The sequence below is a fragment of the Agaricus bisporus genome, assembly GCF_000300575.1.
Source record: "Agaricus bisporus var. bisporus H97 unplaced genomic scaffold AGABI2scaffold_2, whole genome shotgun sequence".
Classification (NCBI taxonomy): Eukaryota; Fungi; Basidiomycota; class Agaricomycetes; order Agaricales; family Agaricaceae; genus Agaricus; species Agaricus bisporus.
The window spans coordinates 3,010,956-3,030,350 of NW_006267355.1; the positions used below are offsets into that span (position 1 = coordinate 3,010,956).

At 46.8% G+C, this 19,395-nt stretch overlaps 4 protein-coding genes across 4 annotated transcripts; 2 read left to right on the top strand and 2 right to left on the bottom strand.

Annotated features, from left to right (window-relative positions):
* Nucleotides 1-1,885: 1,885 nt before the first annotated feature.
* AGABI2DRAFT_190973 (hypothetical protein) lies at nt 1,886-3,476 on the bottom strand. Its single transcript, XM_006458720.1, has 5 exons — nt 3,202-3,476; nt 3,091-3,148; nt 2,845-3,042; nt 2,733-2,788; nt 1,886-2,681 (listed from the first exon to the last, which is right to left on the bottom strand). The coding sequence occupies exons 1-5, from the start codon at nt 3,361-3,363 to the stop codon at nt 1,986-1,988; spliced, it is 1,170 nt and encodes a 389-aa protein (XP_006458783.1). The 5' UTR covers nt 3,364-3,476; the 3' UTR covers nt 1,886-1,985.
* Nucleotides 3,477-9,690: 6,214 nt separating this feature from the next.
* Nucleotides 9,691-11,069, bottom strand: AGABI2DRAFT_65123 (hypothetical protein; the record flags this gene model as incomplete). The annotated part of the gene is made up of 5 exons (XM_006458721.1): nt 9,691-10,386; nt 10,437-10,492; nt 10,549-10,746; nt 10,795-10,852; nt 10,908-11,069. 5 exons carry the CDS (start codon nt 11,067-11,069, stop codon nt 9,691-9,693), a joined length of 1,170 nt encoding a protein of 389 aa, XP_006458784.1.
* A 3,068-nt stretch (nt 11,070-14,137) lies between these two features.
* Nucleotides 14,138-14,519, top strand: AGABI2DRAFT_190975 (hypothetical protein). Its single transcript, XM_006458722.1, has 2 exons — nt 14,138-14,282; nt 14,385-14,519. Exons 1-2 carry the CDS (start codon nt 14,163-14,165, stop codon nt 14,514-14,516), a joined length of 252 nt encoding a protein of 83 aa, XP_006458785.1. The 5' UTR covers nt 14,138-14,162; the 3' UTR covers nt 14,517-14,519.
* A 968-nt stretch (nt 14,520-15,487) lies between these two features.
* AGABI2DRAFT_190977 (hypothetical protein) lies at nt 15,488-17,109 on the top strand. The gene is given in 5 exon segments (XM_006458723.1): nt 15,488-15,879; nt 15,928-16,129; nt 16,186-16,237; nt 16,289-17,050; nt 17,070-17,109. The coding sequence occupies 4 exon segments, from the start codon at nt 15,492-15,494 to the stop codon at nt 16,982-16,984; spliced, it is 1,338 nt and encodes a 445-aa protein (XP_006458786.1). The 5' UTR covers nt 15,488-15,491; the 3' UTR covers nt 16,985-17,050; nt 17,070-17,109.
* Nucleotides 17,110-19,395: the final 2,286 nt, after the last annotated feature.

Below are 19,395 nucleotides of genomic sequence, written 5' to 3' on the forward strand. Positions count from 1 at the left end.
TAGATCTGTTTTCTAACGATCCCTTCTGACGATCCTGAAAAGTTTTTAAAAAGGACGGCATCTCGGATAAGTAAAACGGGGGTGGAAATCTTTGAATCTGTTTAGGACATAACAAACTTGGAAAAAAACCGGACCAGGTGTCATGACTCACGAGGCTGTTAAGAATTTTACCGCTGGAATGAAATGAAATTAGGCTTGCCGTTGAGGGGTCTCGTCCTGAAAGTTGACGGTTCCGCCCTACGCAGCCGTTTGTGGCTGTTCCCGCAGGTCGACTTCTTGATCCAGCATTGCATTGCTGTCCTGCATGGGGCAGAGAATTTTCAATGCCAAACGGAAACTCCCTCCGGAGCACGGAGTAACGCGGAAGCTTGAAAGTTGAAACGGGTCTCGACTTGGTGCCTACGGCCACTAATGGATGGATCTAGCCTCTATCCGATACCAAGAGGGTAATTTGTACTAGAGTCTAGTCAAGGCGTTTCAGTTATATATAATCACACCCCAAAGGACGATTCAACTCATGATCAGATTCAACTTCTCGTTGCTAAGTACGATTCTTCCACTTGGCCAAGATAAACCAAATTTTGCTTCCATATATCCATCCTGTGAATGGTTGCTGGCTGCGAATTGAATCTGAATTCCGCTGTTCGTGTCGCCGGCTTCCTGATGTCACTGTGGCCTTTACTTGTCATGGTAGTATCATTGGGCGTAGGATATCCTATGATCGTCACGGTCCGGTTTTACCATGCCGTTTGACTTGAATGTAGTTTCTTGACGTGGTCTTGACGTTGACAGAATGACAGTATATAGAGAAGGGGTTATCAGTTTCCGACCGGTTTGGCGGAGTAAGATCGTTAGCTGAGCTTTACTCAATCGATCCTCGATGTTTGACCCTGGCAGTCTTTGGGGACTCATGATACCTATCACAGTGATATGTATCACTGTTCAAACTGACACTGGGCTAGGTTTGAAAAGGGGCGCCACCAGTATTTTGATTTGTTTATTTCGGGAGAACTCGTGATGGTGGCTACATGATTCTCGGGCCGGATTAAACGTTCTCCCTTTGTCCATTACTTTTGCTGTTGGCACCAATCTATTGACCCGTTTGTGTCCGGATAGCAGAGCGCATTCCTCAATATCCCGACGTTCGACGGCTTCGTTTGCGGCCCGCTGCCCTTTCGAGATCTTATGCATCGGGATCCTCGATTACGAGTCTTCAATGCAAGTGCGGCGAGCTCGAGCCTCGAATTGCTTTTACATCAATAACAGGTACTTCATGTCAGTCCTCGACAAATTTATCATTCTTCTCGGCAATCCGTTGCTTTCTTGACAAGTCGCGACGCCACTGCGGATTATCGTTTCGTGAACATGTCTGATTTGGCACACCCAAATTCAACACCCCTCATTCTTCCCTCAACGCAGCTGATGCTCAGCGTCACTTATCATCGAAGACCGATCATCTATAGAGATTGCATATGGCCACATCTCGGTGCCCTTACCATTGCCGAAGATGCCACTTTCGACAAGTTAAGGCCCGCTTTCTTGAGCAAGGTTTAGAATGGAATTACACTCTCATCATCATTGCCTAATTTTCATGTTACCTCGTCATGTCTTGCAAATGCCGCGCCTCATTATTTGAAGTTGAAGCCTGATAGTATCTGCGGCCCCCTATGCACCCACGACTAAGAACTGGACTGGTAGATAAAGAGAGATAGTCATGGGAGTGCTCAATCAGGTGAGTAATATGTCACGAAATGTTTGACTAATGGAAAGGGATGAAAGGTTTCAGGAACATAGCAGAGGAGCGTTCAGAAGTATCATGTCGGATGGAAATGGGAGCCTAGGTAGCTATGCAACGCGATCTCACAGGCAACTCAAAAGGTATTATAGCAATACACTCTAACTTGAATTTATATGACAGTCGCAAATAACAATTTAACAGGTGTACAAAAGATATATATCAAGAATACAAAAGAATAAAGGGCGCTTTAGGCGGTGGTGGCTCCGGGGCCGACGTCTACGAGGGGGTCAGAGTATGTAGGGAGCTCGACTGGGGGATAGGGGAAAGTTCCCAGCTCGGGGAGCTCGACTTCGGGGTAATCGGGGGGAGCGTAGTAAGTGTTGCTTTCACCATCCTCGAATCTACCGTAAGGGAAAATTTCTGTGCAACCTCTAGCTTCCATGGCGGTGTAGAAGTAATGGATGTTGGCTCTGATTGCGTCCAACAAGTTGCCGGTGGGGTTGGGGTAGAGCGTGCGCAGAGTGTGGTTGACGTGGTATTCGAAGATACCGCACTTGTCGTCAAGTCTGGGTGCATTACGGTCAACAGTGTAAGTGTTAACACCAGCGATGTTTGCTCCTGGCTCAATGGGGTGGATAGCATGGACAACGGCCTCGTTGTCAGCACTCATGGGGCGTGCAGCCCTGTGGAAGTCATCGGGGAAACGTGCGGCTTCGAAGAAGCTGCGGGCATGGTCGAGCCTGAGTTGACCATCGTCTTGGCGTCCATCGACCCACATGTTGATCGGGTTGACAGCTTCGGAGTAAGCAGAGAAGAGTCGGGGAGCGACGATGGTGAAGGTCGGGTTTTGCTCGACACCGTCTTGAATACGTTTGAGACGGAACTCGCCAGCAGCGGTAAGGTTGTACCTTCCACCACCGAACCTGTTGCTGTATTCAATGAACTGTGAAGGGAATCAGATGCTGGAAACCTCGAAATATACGAAGCAACATACCCCTTGGAAGAGGGTCTCGTTGAAGCTCTCGACATCACCACCATCGTAGAAATCAGCTAGAGACAACGTAAGTCAAATGAATAGGATAACTGTGGCGATGCGCGAAACTCACCTCGAGTCATAGAACTGTCACCCTCGAACACGTTGTGAGTGTTCAATCCACCAATGGTCGCCATCGGTTGTTCTTTTGGGTCGGGTCCGGTCTTCGGAGACTTCTCACCGATACTGACCAAGTCAGTGATCAAGTTTCCGTTGACCATGAAGGCAGCGTAACAGGTGAACTTGGACAAGTCGTTGTTCATGTTGAAACCTGCGCAAAGTCAACGAATGGACGTGAAGGAAGACCTGAAGCACTAACCTTCCATGGCACCACGGACGATGTTAGAAGGAGACTCAATACCATTGCGGCTGATGTACTGTGATTTGCGGTCAGATATTAGCGAGAAGCAGGCTATAAAATGGTACGTACACCGTGGTTGGCGAGAGTGTTCAAAGCCGGGCAAGGACCACGGATGTCGCCTTCACCCGGAGCAATGAAAGGATGTTCGGCATCGTTGACCAGCTTAACACCACCGTACTCGAGGGGTCCTGGGGGTGGTGGTGGCCTTGTGTATTCGCCGAAGCCACTCATGGCATCGTCCAACTCTTGCCTCGACAAGCCAGCCAATGAACCATGAGCTGGGAATGCGGCAGCGGGAGCAGCCAGCGCGATTGCGAGGGTGACGAAGGATAGGAAGCCGACCATGACTGAACAGCGAACTGATCTTTCTTACCTCTTGCCAGGCATCCTTTTATACCTTTCCGGTTTGCAACACCAAGATCGCGTACCGTAAAGGACCGACGTCGTACTGCCGGGTGTGTGAATGCGATAGGACATCAAGTACAGCTCGACATACCATCGCACTCGGTTTTTTCAGGGTGAGGCGGGAATATGTTCTTGATCAACGAATCAGTTCGGGAGTGACGTATATGATTGGCATTTTCTTGGTGTTTAAGTTGTACGCAGGCCCTTGTCGTATATCCTCCCAGTCGACATACCAATAGACGTTATCAGCATACCGACTCATATGCTGTTCGTGAGGCATATTGACTCTTCTGTGCATGAATGAGCAGGCCGGTCTAGTCCCCACCGACTCACCTCTAATGCACTCGAGTTCTCAGGACCGTCCTACAGTGCCAAGAACGTACTCAGAGCCAATAAAAAATGTATTTACCTGGGACTTGTATATCACGTATGACTCTTACTGTCACCAATCTATTGACCCATTTGTGTTTCAGACAGCAGCGCACATCCCTCAATGCCCCGGCGTTCGACAACTTCGCTTACCGCCCGTCTCCCTCTCGGAATCTTATGCATTATGATCCTTGATTACGTTCAGACTCTTCCATGCAAGTGTGACGACAATGATCCTCGAATTGCTTGTACATCAAAAAAAGGGACTTTATATCTACCCTCGACACGTACTTGTTCTTCTTGGCAACCCGTTCCTTTCTTGGCCACTCGCTTATGGTTGAGGTTTCATATTACAAATCCCACCACCTAGCACTTTCCAGGATGTGGCTGGAACTTTTTCGAAGGCACTTTCGACCACTCTGCCCAAACAGGTTACAGCAGCGATATCTTTCTATCATCTGTCCCTTTGCTGAACACATGCAAGTTTGGAAGGAAATAGATTTAGACCTTTATCATCGTCCGGGTCGTGGACATCTCCATCAGTATTTTTGTCACTATTAGGCACCGAAGCACCGCCTCTGAAATCCTTAGCATTCAACATTGATTTACAGCCGATTTCATAACCCATATCTGAGAAGCTTGATGAGTAATCTTCTCACCGGCATCGTAATAATCTTCTTTGGTCACAGCTCACTCACTAAGGCTACACTTCGATGTGGCAAGATATGGAAGAACTTCTTCAACTTATGATCCATCATTGCCAAGCTCTTCACTCTTCATGTTGATTTCTAAGCAATCCGATATTTGATCCGAAATGTGGCCTTCTCCCGTACTCGGTGACATTGTCTGTGGCTTGATTTCCCATCCACACAATTTCAGGGTAATTTTTACTCTGATTCGATTTCCGTGTCATCAGCATCTACACCTACCCTCTCTACCAAAGGTGTTTGTAGGCCAAACGCGTGAAATGCGAAACTCGGGCCCGGAACAGATTCAGGATAATGTCTATGAACTTCTCACCTCTATTCAGTTCCTCGGAACTCCTCCACTTTGCTTGGTTTATTCGTCCTGGAGTTGAGAAGGGTAGATGTTCACGTTCTACAGCAATCGATGCTTGCCACAAGCGTCTTTCCAAATCTGGGCAAATTGAATATCAATACGAAAACCATTTGAGCCAGTTGCTCTAATCATTGATAATCCTTGAATATAGTTTCGAGACTAAGACTTTGCCTCTTGATATCTGGTTTCGTGGTCCTAAAATCGGGATATACTGCTGTCACGGATATGATATCGGGGCAAAGGAATCCGGACAATCTCCATGCTACTACTGCGAGGCACTATGTAATCCATTTAAGAATGAAGAGACGAGCTCCGTTCATCGATATTGGCAAAACCACCTCCAAGAACAATTTTGAGTCAACCTCAAAGGTACAAGTACACCGCGCAGGCCGTCATATCATTAAAACTATCCTGGTCTCGTCAAAACTAACGCCTGGTGGGTCGTTCCATCACGGGGAGAGCCAAAATATCTACTCAAGTACAAGCGAACTAGTTAAATAAGCTTAAATACCTAGGAAACGTCTTCAGCTGACCACACGGTGGAAATGAAGGCTATCAGGTGAGATTTCAGCGTCGAGTCTCTGGGATCAGGTTGAATTCTAAATACTATGCAGACAAGTAAAACAAAAAAACGATCACAAAAATAGATGAATGTTTCGGGCATAGCCCGATCGCATTCTCAAAGCATGATTGCTTCTGAATCCTTACTACTTTCTGGCTTTGGAAATGAAGTTTTTGTATCCTTAAATTGTTTGCGTTCGTCGCTGTGAAATGGTTAATGTCGCCATTCCCATACAAATTCTGTTTAACGCTGAATAGCGACAATCTCGAAGACCATACTAACTTTTATCCTTTCGGGGAATCAAATAGACTCGTCCACCAGACTTCCCACGAGTTGTCTCCTTCCTGAATCTTGGCGAAGGAAAAGCGGTGATATGTTGAAGCCGTCCCCGAGTTCAGGTATAACTTACGTCTTTTCAAGCGATGTCTTGGCCGGAACTTGGCCTGATCGAATGTACCCGAGGAGATCGTTAGGGACTGGATACATGTAACTTCATTTGATACTGTATGGTCTTACAGCGCAAACGGCTTAATTTTCGTGGCGAAACACAAGTTTCTGTAAGTTTCTAGGTAACCTAACTAACATGAATTGGCATCCTCCCCCGCAGGTGAGATTTGTTTTTCGTAGTCGTTAAGGGTTTCGCATCCAAGTGTCAGAACAACTCACTTGTGTTTTGATCTATATATACTAAATATGGGCGTGTATATATTATGTCCGTTTTGAGATGTTGTATGTGCAGATGTGGAATTTGTTGAATGTAAGTTATGTTTATGACATCGGTTGTTGTCCGTTTCTCGGACAATTGAAGTTCCTGGAAAAGACAAGTACTTATGGGGAAGGATGGGTGGAAATACGAAAACAAGTCCGTCTAGCTAGACTTACACATTCGTTGCTGTATCTAAGGGTGTGGCTAAAGAAACGTGAAAATTACTTTATCGGTTGAGAATCAATGTACTTCCTTCTACTCATCGTCAGACAAGTTTCTTCTCGTGTGCGATATCCATGGTACATTTGTTATTTGACGTACTAATGTTAAAGAGAACCATTTCCTCCTCGGAGTCACAAAAAACCGAGAGAGCAGATCAACTTTATGAGGAAAAACTGCTCTCTGGCAAGGTATATTTATATTAAGTTACTTTGTCTTTGCTCCTCTGATCACGAGTTTTTGTTATAATTAACTTTATGACAAAGTGCTTGTGACTTCATGATCAATGATCATGATTTCAGGGAGGTCTTTTCCTCTTCTTCTTTTGTTTTCCCCTTTCCGTCTTTCTAGATGTGTCATAGGTTACTACTGTATACCATACATAGTTTCTATGACGAAATTTCGGAGTTGTGGCGTAGATATGTAAGTTAATCTTCAAGATGCTTCAATTCTCTCGTTTCGTTTGTCTTTCATGGTACTTGAAGGAGTTGTGGAGAGTTGTCAAAAGTTGGCTCCGAAGTTCTCTTTTGCTTTTGCATCGGGGCGTAGCTACATACCAAAGGGGCGTGAAAGAAAAAATGTAGCTTGGAAAATTGGGGAGTCCGAATCTCTAACGTTCCTTAGACTCATATCGGTAGTAGGGTACTAACCGCTACTAGGCTCAGCTCCCTTAAGCCTTCAATTCTCTATTCAATCTTCAGTCTCACCGACTTCAGGGCTGAGACCACAGGTCCTATAGAACGACTAGTACGACAGATCTATTCGAATGAAAAGAATATACTTTCTTTCAGATAATCAAGCTCAAGTTTGATTGACAGATAACACCTTTGGCGTTACCAAATTTTCACCCAAGTTAAGACTACGGGCCATATGCACATAGTCGTACTCATGCTCCCCAACATTGTCGACAAGCATGGGCAGTTAGTGATGTTTGGTTAACTGGAACACGATCGAGGTTTCTCTAGATCTATTTTCTAACGATCCCTTGCGATGATCTTGAAAAGCTTGAAAAATCAAGATAATTCAAATAAGTAAAACGGGGGTGGAAATCTTTGAATCTGTTCAGGAGGTACATAACAAACTTGGAAAAAACCGGACCAGGTATCATGACTCACGAGGCTGTTAAGAATTTTACCGCTGGAATGAAATGAAATTAGGCTTGCCGTTAAAGGGTCTCCTCGTTCTGAAAGTTGAAGATTCCACGCTACGCAGCCGTTTGTGGCTGTTCCCGTGGCAGGTCGACTTCTTGATCCAGCATTGCATTCCTATAGGGCACGGAGCACGGAGCAACGCGGAAGCTTGAAGCGAGTCTCGACTTGGTGACTACGGCCACCAATGGATGGATCTAGCCTGTTTCCGATACCGCGAGGGTAATTTGTAGAGTCTGGTCAAGGCGTTTCAGTTATTTATCAGTTTCCCGCCGCTTTTGCGGAGTAAGATTATCAGCTTCATCCTCGAGCTTTACTCAATCGATCCTCGATGATTTCCGTGTCTGACTCTGGTGGCAGTCTTTGGGGATGATACCTATCACAGTGATATGTCACAATCACTGTTCAAACTGCCATAGGACCCCGGATAATCCCTACTAATGTTGGATGCCAAGTCGGACAGATTCTGGGCTTTTTGGCCGGGAGGCCGGATGCCATTTACTGTTCCGGCAAAACCCAATTTTGGGTGAGGCTGGATCCTCAGACCCCTATATTAGCCTGAGGCCGGATCTACCACACGCCTCCAGTCCGGACATAAGTGGCCGTAGTGCAGCGGTCAGGAGTTGACCTCAGCCGCCGAAACTCAACGAGGGGACGTAGGTTCGACTCTCATATGTGTCAGTTTTTGACAGTCATTTTGGCACTTTCAAATATCACTTTCCAAGTTTTTCGGCAATCCCGAGGCCCACAGGTAACTTCAAGAAATTACAGGAGTGTATTGTGACATTAGAGAAGCTTTAACAGAGCTGTCAAAGGACACTACAAGTCAGATTAGACATTTCAATGGGCCACGATTTTTTGCTGATTTTTTACGATTTTTTTTTACGATTTTTGAGCCATTTGAGGCCGGATCCCTAGATCCGGACAACATTTTTCGCGAGGGCCTGAGGCCGGGTGAAAATCCGGACAGAAAATCCCATAATGGCCAAAAAACGGTCTGGCCTGGAGCCCGGAAAATGACCCTCTTTCGGATCCAACATATATAGGGATTATCCGGGGTCCTACTGCCATTGGGCTAGGTTTGAAAAGGGGCGCCACCGGTATTTTGATTTGTTTATTTCGGGAGAACTCGTGATGGTGGCTACATGATTGCCGGGCCGAATTCAACTTTCTCCCTTCGTCCATTACTTTTGCTGTCACCAATCTATTGACCCATTTGTGTTCCAGATAGCGGAGCGCATCCCTCGATGCCCCGACATTTGACGGCTTCGTTTGCGGCCCCTCTCGAGATGTTAAAACTCTTCAATGCAAGTGTGGCGAGCACGCGCCCCGAATTGCTTGTACATCAAAAAAGGGACTTCATATCTACCCTCGACATATATCTATTCTTCTTGGCAATCATTGCTTTCTTGACAAGTCGCGACGCTCTGCGGATTATCGTTTCGTGAACATGTCTGATTTGGCACATACCACTTCTAAAGCCCTCATTCTTCCCTCAACGCAGCTCATGCTTTAGTGTCCCTTATCATCGGGGCCTGACCGTCTATGGGTATTGCATATGGCCACATCTTGGTGCCCTTACCATCACCGAGGATGCCACTTTCGATAAGTCAAGGCCCGCTTTCTTATTGTCACCATGATCAAGGTTTAGAATGGAATTCCACTCCCATCATCATTGCCTAATTTTCATGTTAGATCGTCATGTCTTACAAGCGCCGCGCCTCATTATTTGAAGTTGAAGCCTGCTAGTATCCACGGCCTCCTACACACCCACAATCACGAAGTGGAATAGAAGGATAGCCGGACAAAGGGATGGGAGTGCTCAATCAGGTGAGTAATATTATGTTGCGAATTGTTGGACTAATGGAAAGGGGGGGAAAGGATTCAGGTTCACAGCAGAAGAGCGTTCAGAAGTATCATGTCGGATGGAAAAGGGAGCATAGGCTGCTATGCAAAGCGATCTATCTCACAGGCAACTCAAAAGGTATTATAGCGATACACTCAAACTTGACTTTATATGACAGTCGCAGATAACATTTAACAGGTGTACAAAAGATATATACCAAGAATAAAAAAGATTAAAGGACGCTTTAGGCGGTGGTAGCTCCGGGGGCGGTGTCTACAAGGGGGTCAGAGTATGTAGGGAGCTCGACTGGGGGATAGGGGAATGTTCCCAGCTCGGGGAGCTCGACTTCGGGGTAATCAGGGGTCGCGTAGTAGTTGTTGCTTTCGCCATCCTCGAATCTACCGTAAGGGAAGATTTCGGTGCAACCCCTAGCCTCCATAGCGGTGAAGAAGTAGTGGATGTTGGCCCTGATCGCGTCCAACAAGTTACCGGTCGGGTTGGGGTAGAGAGTGCGGAGAGTGTGGTTGACGTGGTATTCGAAGATACCGCACTTGTCGTCGAGTCTGGGTGCATTACGGTCCACAGTGTAAGTGTTGACACCAGCAATGTTTGCTCCGGGCTCAATGGGGTGGATAGCATGAACCACGGCCTCGTTGTCAGCGCTCATGGGGCGTGCAGCCCTGTGGAAGTCATCGGGGAAACGGGCGGCTTCGAAGAAGCTGCGGGCATGGTCGAGTCTGAGTTGACCATCGTCTTGGCGTCCATCGACCCACATGTTGATGGGGTTGACGGCTTCGGAGTAAGCAGAGAAGAGTCGGGGAGCGACGATGGTGAAGGTCGGGTTTTGCTCGACACCGTCTTGAATACGTTTGAGACGGAACTCGCCGGCAGCGGTAAGGTTGTACCTTCCACCTCCGAACCTGTTGCTGTATTCAATGAACTGCGAACTAATCAGATCCTGGAAACGTCAAAATATGCGAGATAACATACGCCTTGGAACAAGGTCTCGTTGAAGCTTTCGACATCGCCACCATCATAGAAATCAGCTAGAGACCAAGTAAGTCATTTGATTAGGATAACTGTGGCGATACGCGAAACTCACCGCGAGTCATAGAACTGTCACCTTCGAACACGTTGTGAGTGTTCAATCCACCAATGGTCGCCATCGGTTGTTCTTTTGGGTCGGGTCCGGTCTTCGCGGACTTCTCACCGATACTGACCAAGTCAGTGATCAAGTTTCCGTTGACCATGAAGGCAGCGTAACAGGTGAACTTGGACAAGTCGTTGTTCATGTTGAAACCTGCCCAAAGTCAGCGAAAGGACGTGAAGGAATAGCTGAAGCACTGACCTTCCATGGCACCACGGACGATGTTAGAAGGTGACTCAATACCGTTGCGGCTGATGTACTGTCAATTTGGGGTCAGATGTTACCGAGAAGTATGCTGGAGAAATGATACGTACACCGTGGTTGGCGAGGGTGTTCAAAGCCGGGCAAGGACCACGGATGTCGCCTTCACCCGGAGCAATGAAAGGATGGTCGGCATCGTTGACCAGCTTAACACCACCGTACTCGAGGGGTCCTGGGGGTGGCGGTGGCCTTGTGTATTCTCCGAAGCCACTCATGGCATCGTCCAACTCTTGCCTCGACAAGCCAGCCAATGAACCATGAGCTGGGAATGCGGTAGCGGGAGCAGCCAGCGCGATTGCGAGGGTGACGAAGGATAGGAAGCCGACCATGACTGAACAGCGAACTGATCTTTCTTACCTCTTTCCAGGCATCCTTTTATACATTTCCAGTTTGCAACACCAAGATCGCGTACCGTAAAGGACCGACGTCGTACTGCCGGGTGTGAGAATGCGATAGGACATCAAGTGCAGCTCAACATATCTTCGCACCCGGTTTTTCCAGGGTGAGGCGGGAATATGTTCTTGATCAATTAATCAGTTCGGGGGTGACGTATACGGTTGGCATGTTCTTGGTTTTTAAGTTGTAAGCAGGCTCTTACCGTATAACGTCCCCGTCGACTTGCTCATTCGTCCATAAGAGTCAATATGCCTGACGAACAGCATACGAGCCGGTACGCTGATAACGTCTATCTATGAGCAGGCTGGTCGAGTCCCCACCGACTCACCTCTATGCATTCGAGTTCTCAGGACCGTCCTGCAGTGCCAAGAATATACTCAGAGCCAGTAAAAATCAATTTACCTGGGACTTGTATATCATGTATGATAACTCTTGCTGTCACCAATCTATTGACCCCTTTGTGTTCCAGGCAGCAGAGCGCATCCCTCAATACCCCGGCGTTCAACAGCTTCGCTTGCCGCCCGTATCCCTCTCGGAATCTTATGTGCTATGATCCTTGATTACGTTCAGACTCTTCTGTGCAACTGTGACGACAATGATCCTCGAATTGCTTGTACATCAAAACAGGGATGTTTTTCTTGGCAACCCGTTGCTTTCTTGGCCACTCGCTTGTGGTTGAGGCTTCATATTATAGGTCATATTACAGGTCACACCACTTACTACTTTCCAGGTTGTGGCTGGAACGTTTTTCGAAGGTAATTTCGATCATTCAGCCCAAACAGCAGCGATATCCTTCTATCTTTCGTCCCTTTTGCTGAGCACAAGCAAGTTTGGAAGGAAATCGGCTTTAACCTTCGGCCTTTATCATTGTCGTCATCTCCATCAGTATTTCCGTCACTATTTGGCTCCTAAGTACCGCCTCTGAAATCCCTAGCATTATTGATTTATGGGAGGTCTGGTACAGCCGCATATCATAACACATTTCTGAGAAGCATGATGGGCAATTCTCTCACCGGCGTCGTAATCATCTTCTTTGGTCACCGCTCACTCACTAAGGCTACACTTCGATGTGGCAAGATATGGAAGAACTTCTTTAACTTATGATCCATCACTGCCAAGCTCTTCACTCTTTTCATGCTGATTTGTAACCAATCCGATATTTGATCCGAAATGTGGCCTTCTCCCGTACCGGCGACATTGTCTGTGGCTTGATTTCGCATACACACAATTTCAGTGTAATTTTTACTCTGATTCGATTTCCGTGTCATGAGTATCTACAGCTACCCTCTCTACCAAAGGTGCTTGTAGGCCAAACGCGTGAACTGGGAAACTCGGGACGTCTATGAACTTCTCACCTCTATTCAGTGCCTCGGAACTCCTCCACTTTGCTTGGTTTATTCGTCCTGGAGTTGAGAAGGGCAGATGTTCGCGCTCTACAATAATCAATACTTGCCACAAGCGTAGTTACAAATCTGCGCATATTGAATATCAATACGAAAACTCGTTTGAGCCAAATAAAGCATTAATAATTCTTGAATATAGTTTCGAGACTAAGAGTATGCCAGGCTCTTGATGTCTTATTTCGTGGTCCTAAAATCGGGATATACGGCTGTAACGGATATACGGCTGTAACGGATATAATATTGGGGGAAAAGAATCAGGACATTCTCCATGCTACTAAGTACTGCGAGGCACTTTGTAATCCATATGAGAATGAAGAGACGAGATCCGTTCACCGAGACTGGAAAAATCACCTCCGGAATCAATTCCGAGTCAACCTTAAAGGTATAAACACAACGCGCAGGTCGTCATATCATGAAAACTATCCTGGTATCGCCAAAACTAACACCTGGTGGGTAGCTTCATCACAAAGGATAGTCAAAATAACTACTCAAGTACAAGCGAACTACTTAAATACCTAGGGAACGTGAGAAAGTAAAGCAAAAACGATCACAAAAATAGATGAATGTTTCGGGCATAGCCCGATCGCATTCTCAAAGCATGATTGCTTCTGAATCCTTCCTACTTTCTGGCTTTGGAAATGAAGTTTTTGTACCCTTAAATTGTTGCGTTCGCCGCTGTGAAATGGCTAATGCCGCCATTTCCATACAAAATCTGTTTAACGCCGAACAGCGACAATCTCGAAGAGAATACCATACTGATTTCCTTCCGGGGAATCAAATAGACTCGTCCACCAGACTTCCCACGGGAGCTTTGTCTCCTTCCTGACTCTTGGCGAAGGAAATGCGGTGATATGTTGAAGCCGTCCCCGAGTTCAGGTATAACTTACGTCTTTTCAAGCGATGTCTTGGCCGGAACTTGGCCTAATCGAATGTACCCGAGGAGATTGTTGGCATTGCATATTTATTTAGGGACTGGATAGATGTTTGATTTGTTGTAAGTTGACTCAATACCGTGACATTTGACATGAATCGGCCTAGCCGCAGGTTCACAATCGTCATTTCACCCAGCCAACGGAAACGTCTCCTTGGCATTGCTCAGACATTGCTTCGCGGGTTTAAGGGATTTGCATGGGATTTGCAATGGCTGATTACGTCAAGAATATTATAAAGTGTTGCCCGCGGCCAGGTCCCAAAGAGGCACCAGAACGAGGTACTGTCGAGGTTGTCGTAACTCTGGCGGTGGAGGCCTCAGGGTATGGAATGTGAGGGGCTCCGCATCGACATTCACTGGCATCAGAGGATCATTGCTTTGTAAGCAAGATAATTTTTACCTGAAGGGGTAGCCCGAGCTAAGCATTTGGGTGGCAAAATCTGTTCACTTAATACTAGCCAATATCTTTACGGAAGCAATGCAACTTCTAGTCTCTTCTGGTGCCTTATTTCGAGCGGACGACCCCTATCGTTGGACTCACTAATAATGCATATGGGATAATTATCTTTCATCATCGCATGCCGAAGATTTCGTTGTCCATTACCTTCTCTCATCGCACCGACTCACTTGAAGGGTTCAGCAACACATCAAATGGCTCTACCGAGAATTTCCGAAGTCTGGTTTGGGAAACAAACTATGTAAGTAAAGTTGTGTAAATATTCCCACTGGTTTCCCCATATACGTACTTTCCTGGGCTGACTGCTTTAACTTCCTAAAAAATCGAAATCTTAAACTTCTAGACCACTCCTACCAGCAGCAGCTCCGAAGTTGAACAGTACTTGTCGCTGTCCTGTGGTCGCACAATTTTGCCAACATGTAGAATACCGCAGGACGTTCTAACTGAAAGGAAACTGTTGCAAACAAGCGAATGAAGTTGGAATAGTTTTTCGTTATAATCCGAATATGCGGATCAAGGAGTCTTGCGCCATCAACCCTATTACATGGCGGCGTTGGCTCCTTCCGGGTGAGGGACAAGCGCGGATATGCATGGAAACGTTCCCGAGTTGAGGCATCATTTACGCCTTTTCAAGCGATGTGCCAGGATTTCTGATAATGCAATCCGGATAGATTGTGAGTCACTGTATCTCAATTCTGGACATGAGAATGGCCTAGTCGATCGCATGGATTCTGACTTCTCCCGCTCCACCACAACTCGTTGATTCTACCCAGTGGAATTATTGATAACTGACTTCTGTCGTATAGTCAGATTTGGACTTATCGACAGCCCACCAACTCGACTTGGCAGCACGAACCCATATAACTTATCTGAGTCCTCCGCTTCTTGACAGTACGGACCCGTATAACTGATCAACCCATCTAAATCAAAGATAGTTATCATACGTGATATACAAGTCCCAGGTAAATACATTTTTTATTGACTCTGAGTATATTCTTGGCACTGTAGGACGATCCTGAGAACTCGAATGCATGGAAATGAGTCGGTGCGGTCTACACCGACTTGCTCGTTCGTGCACGGAAGAGTCATTATGCCTCACGAACAACATATGGATCGGTATGCTGATAACGTCTAACTATTGGTAAGTCGACAGGGATGATAATATATCGGTAAGGGTCCGCTTACAACTTAAAACCAAGAACATATTAACCGCATACGTCACTCCCGAATTGATTAATTGATCAAGAACATATTCCCGCCTCACCCTGCAAAAACCGGGTGCGAGGGTATGTCGAGCTGCACTTGATGTCCTATCGCATTCTCACACCCGGTAGCACGACGTCGGTCCTTTACGGTACGCGAACTTTGTGTTTGCGAAACTGTATGAAAACCGGAAAGATATAAAAGGATGCCTGGCAAGAGGTAAGAAAGATCAGTTCGCTGTTCAGTCATGGTCGGCTTCCTATCCTTCGTTGCGCTCGCAGTGGCTTTGGCTGCTCCCGCCGCCGCATTCCCAGCTCATGGTTCATTGGCTGGCTTGTCGAGGCAAGAGTTGGACGATGCCATGAGTGGCTTCGGAGAATACACAAGGCCACCGCCACCCCCAGGACCCCTCGAGTACGGTGGTGTTAAACTGGTCAACGATGCCGACCATCCTTTCATCGCTCCGGGTGAAGGCGACATCCGTGGTCCTTGCCCGGCTTTGAACACTCTCGCCAACCACGGTGTACGTACCATTTCTCCAGCTCGCTTCTCGGTAACATCTGACCGCAAATCACAGTACATCAGCCGCAATGGTATTGAGTCACCATCTAACATCGTCCGTGGTGCCATGGAAGGTTAGTGCTTCAGGTCTTCCTTCACGTCCTTTCGCTGACTTTGAGCAGGTTTCAACATGAACAACGACTTGTCCAAGTTCACCTGTTACGCTGCCTTCATGGTCAACGGAAACTTGATCACTGACTTGGTCAGTATCGGTGAGAAGTCCCCGAAGACCGGACCAGACCCAAAAGAACAACCGATGGCGACTATTGGTGGTTTGAACACCCACAACGTGTTCGAGGGTGACAGTTCTATGACTCGCGGTGAGTTTCGCGTATCGCCACAGTTATCCCAATCAATTGGCTTACTTTGTCTCCAGCTGATTTCTATGATGGTGGTGATGTCGAGAGCTTCAACGAAACCCTCTTCCAAGGCGTATGTTGTCCTGTATATCTTGAAGCTCCCAGAATCTGATTCTCTTCACAGTTCATTGAATACAGCAACAGGTTCGGTGGTGGAAGGTACAACCTTACCGCCGCTGGCCAGTTCCGTCTCAAGCGTATCCAAGATGGTGTCCAGCACAACCCGACCTTCACCATCGTCGCTCCCCGACTCTTCTCTGCTTACTCTGAAGCCGTCAACCCGATCAACATGTGGGTCGATGGACGCCAAGATGATGGTCAACTCAGGCTCGACCATGCCCGCAGCTTCTTCGAAGCCGCCCGTTTCCCCGATGACTTCCACAGGGCCGCACGCCCCATGAGCGCTGACAACGAGGCCGTTGTACACGCTATCCACCCCATCGAGCCCGGAGCAAACATCGCCGGTATCAACACTTACACTGTTGACCGTAATGCACCCAGACTCGACGACAAGTGCGGTATCTTCGAGTACCACGTCAACCACACTCTCCGCACTCTCTACCCCAACCCGACCGGTAACTTGTTAGACGCCATCAGGGCCAACATCCACTACTTCTTCACCGCTATGGAGGCTAGGGGTTGCACCGAAATCTTCCCTTACGGTAGATTCGAGGATGGCGAAAGCAACAACTACTACGCGACCCCTGATTACCCCGAAGTCGAGCTCCCCGAGCTAGGAACTCTCCCCTTCCCCCCCGTCGAGCTCCCTACATACTCTGACCCCCTCGTAGACGTCGGTCCCGGAGCCACCACCGCCTAAAGCGCTAACGTCCTTTATTCTTTCTTTTTCTTGGCATATATCTTTGTACACCTGTTAAAATGTTATCTGCAAATTGTTAACCATCCTCCGACTGTCATAATAAATTCATGTTTGAGTGTATTGCTATAATACCTTTTGAGTTGCCTGTGAGATCGCTTTGCATAGCAGCCTAGGCTCCCATTTCCATCCGACATGATGCTTCCGAACACTCCTCTGCTATGCTCCTGAATCCTTTCCCCGCTTCTCATTAGTCGAACATATCGCAAGGTCTTACTCGCCTGATCGAGCCCTTCCATCCTTCGTCCGATGATTCACTCTTTTCTGAAAGTAAGGGCACCAAGATGTGGCCTTATGCAATTTCTATAGATGATGTCGATGAGGCTTCGAATGATCAGTGACGCTGAATTGTCAGCTGCGTTGAGGGAAAAATGAGGGGTGTTGAATTTGGGTATGCCAAATCTGAGATGTTCACGAAACGATACTCCGCAGTGGCGTCCGGCCTGAGAACACAGAGAGATAGTTGTGTGATAGCGCAAATGTTTGGTCTATATTTCCACTGAACGGAGCAAGCTAGTAGTGAACGAGTCGTGAATACGAGTATGGCCCATAAGCCGCCCACTGGCTAGTCCTCGAGTTTGAGGCCTTGAGGCCTTGAGGCTTGAAACAGCTGAATGGAGCCGCCCGCAAAGAGTCGACATAATGGTTAATGGTTAGGGACCAAAATAAACTTTGTACATATTTGTTATTTGTAACTTCGCAAGTCACTGATGGCCTTGTGTCGTTGCTTCAAAGTAGCATGTATATCATGTGCTGGCAACTTGCACTGGTATCCGAGTCTTTCGCTCTTAATCATACCTGCATGCCTCAGCCAACATAGATCGATCTAGCCACAGGTCTAGACTCACTTCTACCTGAATCAAGTTCGGGATTATATGGATGGAGTCCATGGGTCTCTGGGTCTTTTCCATCAAGGCGTGGACAGCTACTATAGCTCTCGAACTTACTCGAAGCACAAGCTTTATTTTCGCTTTCTATGGTTTGATCTTTCTTTCATCTCCGTTCTGAGAGTTCTTTATCTTACTAGTTTGTCCCTGCATGCCCGGGGGTCTTTCTCCTTTGCGATTATCTGTCTCTGGTCGTGCATCGCTTCAAAAACTTCTGGGCCCTGGAGTCTCGAGTGTGTGGGATCTAGCAAAGTAGTACCTTGAAGCTATTGAATTCCTTCATGCTACTTTCGCCGCGATTCTTTGTTTCTGGGTCACATGCTTTCTGCGTATTCGAAACATCTTGCTACTGGTATTGACTGGCCACTTTTACTACGTAAAAAATGTTGAAGTTGGGAAGTGTTGTTGGCTTCTCCCGGTTTACTACGGCCGACTGTTTCTAAAACTCTCTTCTCTCTTCTCTCCTTTTAGTTCCGTTGTTTTGCTCAACCATCGAGGCAGTGACACTTTATACTGACTCGATGGTAATTCAAGGTTTTCATCGTTTGGCGGTCTCGTCTTGGGGTTCAATTCGGATCATTGCGAGGGACTTTTGTCGAATTTCAAGATGTACTTTGGTAATGTCGGTAGCGATATTCTTCAATCTGAAGGTCGTCTGGAATTTGAAGCTCATAGACGAGGAGGTCCTGCGGTTTTGGACTAGTGTGGAAGAGTTGTCTAGGGATGTTGAATTTAGATGATTTCGTATATGTTACAGGTGAGGACTTTATCGTCTCGTCGTAGGACAATACTAATACTAGACAGAGAAACTAGTTGATTCTCCTGAAAAAACGATCAACTGAAGGACATATAGATCCAAAATTTAATGGCCGTAAAAGGCAAACTCTCTGTATCAACACCGTACTCCAATCATTCATTCAACGAAATGTTGATTCGATCCACGGAAGAAATTGAAAGACGAATTTTTGTTAAAGTTGGATATGAATGATGGTAGACCGATAGGAATCCCTGAGTCAATTCGAGCTTCAGTTTCTTTCGTTTGAACTAACTTGGGTAGCGTGGATCCAGTTTAGGGTGGATGAGAATGCCGGGAGGAGTAGTTCTGCTGCGTTCAATGAAAAACTGGACCGAATGTTCATGTGTTGGTGAACACACATGTAACGCGTGTTTTACCTGCGATCAGCGACAGTACGGATTTCATAAAAGTAAAACTCGCGAAGGGGTCGTAATATTGAACTCTGGAATTGGAAGTCGTCAAGAGTAAATTGAGACTTTGGTAGATAATTCGGGGAAGAATTTGACGATGGTCCAAGCTGCTTTTGCGACAAAGATACAGGACACAGAGTAAGTCGATGAATATCCATCATATCTCATATAGTCATTGATGCCCAACAGCTATATCATGACATAAAAACACGGCGTTGGCAGATTGGAATGGAACTCGAAAAGGACCATTGGCGCTGCCAA